This window comes from Etheostoma spectabile, chromosome 15 (assembly GCF_008692095.1).
Source record: "Etheostoma spectabile isolate EspeVRDwgs_2016 chromosome 15, UIUC_Espe_1.0, whole genome shotgun sequence".
NCBI classification, from domain to species: Eukaryota; Metazoa; Chordata; class Actinopteri; order Perciformes; family Percidae; genus Etheostoma; species Etheostoma spectabile.
The window spans coordinates 9,836,698-9,842,615 of NC_045747.1; the positions used below are offsets into that span (position 1 = coordinate 9,836,698).

A 5,918-nucleotide genomic window follows, 5' to 3' on the forward strand; every position below is an offset into this window, starting at 1 on the left:
ATGAAAAGTGTATAGGTTTGGTTGCCCATTTCTCGGCCTACTTGCTCTTTCATTTTTCTTCGCCTACTTGCTCTTTCCGTTTTCTTCTCCAACTTCTTAACATAGGCTACCACTCTTTTTTTGGATTAAGTATAAAATTGCCAACACATATTGTACCTGTTTTTTACTGCCTCAACCTGGCTACTCGCTCTTTTCCGAGGAGACCTGAATGTGCTGGGACCATAGACCGTTACAGTCTATGGCTGGGACCCACCAGCGTTATTTTTTCCCTCTGTCTGACCATTCTCGAGTTTAAAGCATTAAGGAAAATTAAATGTTTCTTTTACGCTATATGCACTTGATATTTCCGGTTATAAACAATAGGCAATGGCAGTTTACGAGGAACACCAGAACGCATCAGAGCAGGGGCGGTGTTTGAAAAGTGTTCAGGAAGCTGTTTAACAAAACGAAACTGTACCAACTTTGACAGCAAGACTCTTCCAGCTCGTCTGTAAATTGTTTGACAGGCATTATTTGGGTGAAAATGCAGAGCAGTGCTTACGGGGCGTCGTTGGCTGGCGGGGCTTTTGATTTAGTACATTATGTAAAACAGCCTCAAACCATTTTGCGCTGCCTGAGCTGGGTGAGTGACTTCACGGAAACATTAGCATCAAAGTTAGCCCGCTGTCACATCACCGATGTTAACAGATGTGAGCGGCCAGTGTCGACACAGATCAATCGATAATGCAGCTTGTTCGCTGTATGCGCTGCTAACACCGGACATGAACTGGGTGTTGGGTTAAAAGCTTAAATAAACGTTACATGAGGTGAAAATTAGATGTTTATTTTCTTGTACTACCTGTTGATATTAGCTAACGTCAGCTAGCATGTCCAGTGCTGTGTCACCGCACTGTGCCAGTTTTCCAACTGAAAGATGGACGATTTGTTTGGTATTTGCGTTGTTTTTTTCTGCTATGAAAAGTGGACCAGGGTGAATTAAAACTCACGCAAGATGTCGCTCTTTGTATTGTAGTGTTTAACTAACTTAGAGTGTGAGAAAAATACTTTTAGAGCGTCATCTGTTGCGCTCATCTTGGCCCGCAGAGTTTCAAGCGCGTAATATCGTCAGTTCTATTAGATTAAGTTCTGGTTCAAGCTAAATAATGTAATAATAACAATACACTTTTAAACCTCATTAAATTACATTTACAAAGTGCCATACAATAAGAGAAATTATTATATTATAATTATAAGAGTAACTTAAAAAGGAGGCGCAGTTTGCTGCCTGTACATCTTCAGGCAAGTCATTTAATATTCAATACAGTTTTATTTATAGAGTCAAATCATAACAGAAGTAATCTCAGGACACTTTACATATAGAGTAGGTCTAGACCACAACCACTTACTTAAGAGCATGCAAGTCTTTTTAATCCAATGCCCTTACAGCAAAGGCTTTGTCACCTTTGTGTTAAATCTAGATTTGTGAACAAGACAAAGGAAAGCAGTTAAGGAACTCAGGCAGTGAGAGTGAACAGAAGGTACCAAAAGATCAAAAATATCATCCGTAAGATTTAAATCTTAATACTCCATTTTAATAGAAACAGGTAGATGGTACAAAGATGCCAGGATCAGTGAAATATGAATGTAGAGTTGCAACCAATGGTTATTTTCATTATTGGTGACATCTTGAAATGGCTTGTTTTGTCTGACTAAAACCCAAATATGTTAATTTTTAAAATGATTTAAAATGCAGAGAAGAAGCACATTTAAGAAGCTGCAACCGGAGAATATGTGCTTGGCTAAACTACAAATGAATCGTGTATCTAAATTGTTGCTGATCTTGTGTGAGAAGTGGATCAGGAACAAGGATCACTTACACAAGATGGCACTCTCTTTTCATTCCATATTTAATGTGTTGAAATGGATGAAGAATTTAAACTTTTCATCCGCGTGGCTCCACTTGTGTGAACTGGCTTGGCAGGCGTTTTGATAGAGTTTTCTTATGGTGGACGCTTTCTTGTCATGTGCTGAGAATCACACGGCCCCTGCAGCTGCTTAACTTAAAACATGTTTCACTCCTTCCCCCTGGCATTAACCCTATGTGTCTCTTCTTTGCAGTTATTCTCCATTGTGGTCTTTGCAACCATCACAGCAGAGGGCTACATTAACAAAAAAGAAGAAAGTGAAACAAGTTGCATCTTCAACAAAAACGACAGCGCCTGTAGCTACGGGGTCGGAATTGGAGTCCTGGCCTTCTTGGCTTGTGTTGTCTTCCTCGTGCTGGACGCCCACTTCCCGCAGATCAGCAATGCCAAAGAGAGAAAATTTATTGTCATAGGAGATTTGGTCTTCTCAGGTGAGAGTCAGGTTTCACTGTAGACTGCTCATACTAAAATACAGGAACTGTGCCCAAAAACAGGAAGTGCAACCTTGTTGAAATGAATTCTGTCATCCTATTGTATTTCATCTTAAACCAGACAATTTGTTTCTCTTTTTTTAAATCATTTTCATTGGGGGACAGTGGCTTGGACGTTCCTGTGGTTCATTTGCTTCTGTGTCCTGGCCAACCAGTGGGCCAAAACCGATGGACCGGAGGTTGCTGTCGCTCCTGATGCCGCCCGGGCCATCATAGCCTTCTCCTTCTTCTCGATCATCACCTGGGTGAGCCTTTCATCCATTCCATGTGTGGACAGCATTTGACAAACAAAATCATATGATAACACATAAACTCAGCTGTAGGGATGTAATGATTACCAGTGTCACGGTAAACCACGATTCAAAATGTTGAAAATAACAATTTCTATTTTCATTTAAAATATCATTATTATCACGGTGTGGAAACCGTGTGTTTAATCCTTCCCAGCTTCATCCGGGTCTCCTGAAGTTGCCGTGCAGGCGCACTGCATAGCCTATAACATGCGTTTCTTGAAGTTGGAATCATGGCGGAAGGAGGAGACGAATGTGCTCAGGACACTTATCAGCCCTCTAAGAAGACTAAGTCTGAAGCATGGGCATATTTAGGTTATTATAAGAATGCTGAAGAACAGTTTATTGAAGATAGTTATCCTGTCTGCAGAACGTTCAGGAAAAAAGTTGCTTCTAAAGGCATTGAGCACACTTAAAAATACCACGATAATACCTCACTATAACCGTGAGGTTACATTTTCATATCATTACATCCCTACTCAGCTGGTTGAAAAATTTGCCAGAGATTTGTGTAAAAGCTCCACTTACTAACTCTAAATTTCCCTCAACAGGGTATCTTGTCCTTCTTTGCATTTGGAAGGTATCGCCAAGGCGTCAGTGAATTTGACCAGGAGTACAGAGACCCAGCCAACGACCACAGCTCTCCGTACCCACCCACCCCGTATGCCAGCAGCAGCGGCCCCACGGGCTACCAGCAGTCGCCTTTCTCCCACAACCAGGAGCAGCCGGGAGAATACCAGCCTCCAGCTTATTGAAGGACTCAGATTCAAACCTATGGAGCCAACAAGGGTTTTGCTTTTTAAATAAATATGTGTGCCGAGGGTTTAAGTTAAACTGTTCTCTGCACTCGCATTTACTTCCTGCAGATCGGTTTGCATATTTTTTGGGTGCACTGTGTTTATAGTTAATCACATTGTTGTTAGAGTTGTGGTGGATGTTTGCTGTGTTGTTCAAAGTGCCACACAGATCAGGGGAACTCTAAACATGTATTTTGTTTTTGTGAGGCGATGAATGATCGTGCCATTGTTGTCTTTGTACCAAAACAACTATAGTTGTTTCTGTACCCGTTTCGTTAGGGTTAGGAGTGCAAGCTGTTGATATCAAAGCACTAATCAACAAACGGGTCAGGATTTACTTTGTTGCAGGAAAATCTGCTTTGCATTTTAAGACACAAAATAGATTTTTTTTTTTTATGTAATATGTTACTGTTTAGTACGTATTCATTTTTTTTTATTACTTTCAGATTCATTATACTGCAGTTCAACAATTTTGCTATACAGTTTTTTGACCACAAAATAATCCCATATTGTTTAATCAATAGGTGCAACGTAACTACTGTAATGCCCTGTTTTTTTTTTTCTTACTAATCAACCACTGACAAATGACTTGTATGCACTGAAAAGCACAATTCATTTCTTTGGGGCAGTTAATTGCCAATATCTGATCGAAGAATGTTAATTTTAATGTTTTAAGTCCAATTCTGCCACCATTACTTTGTAGTATTAGTATTTATGGGTGTTGTGTTTTATTTTCAGGTAGCCAAACCATTGATTTGTATCAGCTACCTCCCATTGGAGTTGAATGTGCCTTAGAGTTCACTTACTGTAGTTGTTAAAAATATCCAATGCAGAAAATGTTCCAGCCCATTTGGTTTCAGGAATTCAGTAATGTGGTAAATTAATATATTTATAATCTTATTTAATCCTCTTAGTCCAGGTACATGACAATCATACCATTTTTTTTTTCTACATTACTTTTTCTTCTTGCTTTTCTTACACTGTAGTTGTACCTGTGCATGTGTTGCAGTTACAATGTTGTGCTCAATGGCTTTACAACAATTCCACATTAAAGTGCCTTTATACAGTATTCTGTATTACACAGGGGTTGCCAAATAAAAACTCTTCTTTTTTTGAACCTATAAGTCGGCACATTATTGGTATCCTCTTCTAAAGACAGACCCGGACCTTGTGCAGAGCTGTGCTCCCTTGGCAAATATTTGAGTATTGTGGCAGGTAACGTGGAGTAACTTGTGAACTGTGGAGACAGACCTGTAACAATATAAATATATTAAAATACATGCATACTTTACAGAAGAGCATTTTAAACAAAGATGTGTATTTCCACATATCTGGACAATAACCAACATTGCATATTCTAAGTTAGAAAGTTCATACAGTCAGTTCTTGGAAGAAAATGCTCATTGTTAAAAGATCTTGCGATGTTTGGAAAACCACTTTTTATATTTGATGCATTAAAAAACTGTAATTAATTTTCCAATGACAAAATTGATTAATAGACAAAGCTTTGTAGAATGTATGTAAGGCATACAGGCCTACATTTTACAGATTCTTCCCATACAAAGACATCTAAAAAAACTAAACTTTAACGAAATCTACCTAAAATGAGTATCCTCTCTACATTTGCATAAATAATGTCCTCGCAATTAAAAAACATTTCCAAATAAGAAAATAGGCATTTTCCTACCATGATAACTGAGGTAATTAATCGTAATTAGTATCCTGTATGTTCCGCTATCAAGCAACGTATCAGGCGTGGATTATTATTAACCTCAATATCTAATATTGATTTGGTGAAAGCATTCGTATTTTGCAAAAAACACTTTATTTTTCACACTGCCAAAACGAGATTCTAGGTTTCTTATCACAGCAAGAGAAGTGCGGAAACGTTTTAAAGTTTATATAATAATATTTATTTATTCAGTGTGGGAACAAAATCATTGACTATGTTCATCTTTACGGTTCCTCGTGCCTACTTCAGATGCACACAGCCACTTTAAAATAAAGATAATAGGGTTAATGAAGTTACATTTTAACCTAAACATGTCTGACATTTTAATCCGCTCATCATAAAAGTAATTTAAATGATGGCGTAAAGTCTCGGCTCGTAGTTGTCAAATTTCTGACAGCACTTGAAGGCCCCGTTTGACAAACCCTCTATCGCATCCACCGCGCGCAAGCAAGCTGTGCACGCTGCTGTCGTCATCAGTACATACAGGAAGTAATGAGCGGCTGTCTGGAGAACTGGGGACGGAGGAAAAGGAGCCGAAGAAGGAAGCGATACAATAATGGTACAGCTACTACCATACGGACTGTGAGCTGAACATCTAACATCTGCGGTGAGTAGGAAACAAAACGAGAAAGTTTCAGATCGCTTATTTACGCAGCCATTTGTGATGGCATCTTTTCAGGTCAGCTAACACATAACGATACCAT

The 5,918-nt window shown here is 38.9% G+C and overlaps 2 protein-coding genes across 2 annotated transcripts in view; both read left to right on the top strand.

Moving 5' to 3' along the window:
- The first annotated feature begins 396 nt into the window (after nt 1-396).
- Nucleotides 397-4,599, top strand: LOC116702565 (synaptogyrin-2). Its single transcript, XM_032536856.1, has 4 exons — nt 397-622; nt 2,098-2,335; nt 2,501-2,640; nt 3,237-4,599. Exons 1-4 carry the CDS (start codon nt 524-526, stop codon nt 3,438-3,440), a joined length of 681 nt encoding a protein of 226 aa, XP_032392747.1. The 5' UTR covers nt 397-523; the 3' UTR covers nt 3,441-4,599.
- A 1,061-nt stretch (nt 4,600-5,660) lies between these two features.
- The window catches only part of LOC116702564 (soluble calcium-activated nucleotidase 1), a 7,381-nt gene continuing 7,123 nt past the window's right edge, over nt 5,661-5,918 (top strand). The window contains exon 1 of the mRNA XM_032536855.1: nt 5,661-5,821. The gene's annotated coding sequence lies outside the window, so the exon portion shown is untranslated. The remainder of the gene's footprint in view (nt 5,822-5,918) is intronic.

Excerpts from the sequence above, each read along its gene's own strand:
- LOC116702565 (XM_032536856.1), top strand. The coding sequence starts at position 524 with ATGCAGAGCAGTGCTTACGGGGCGTCGTTGGCTGGCGGGGCTTTTGAT. Across the intron at positions 2,336-2,500 it reads AGGAGATTTGGTCTTCTCAG|TGGCTTGGACGTTCCTGTGG; the intron begins GTGAGAGTCAGG and ends ATTGGGGGACAG. Across the intron at positions 2,641-3,236 it reads TCTTCTCGATCATCACCTGG|GGTATCTTGTCCTTCTTTGC; the intron begins GTGAGCCTTTCA and ends TTCCCTCAACAG.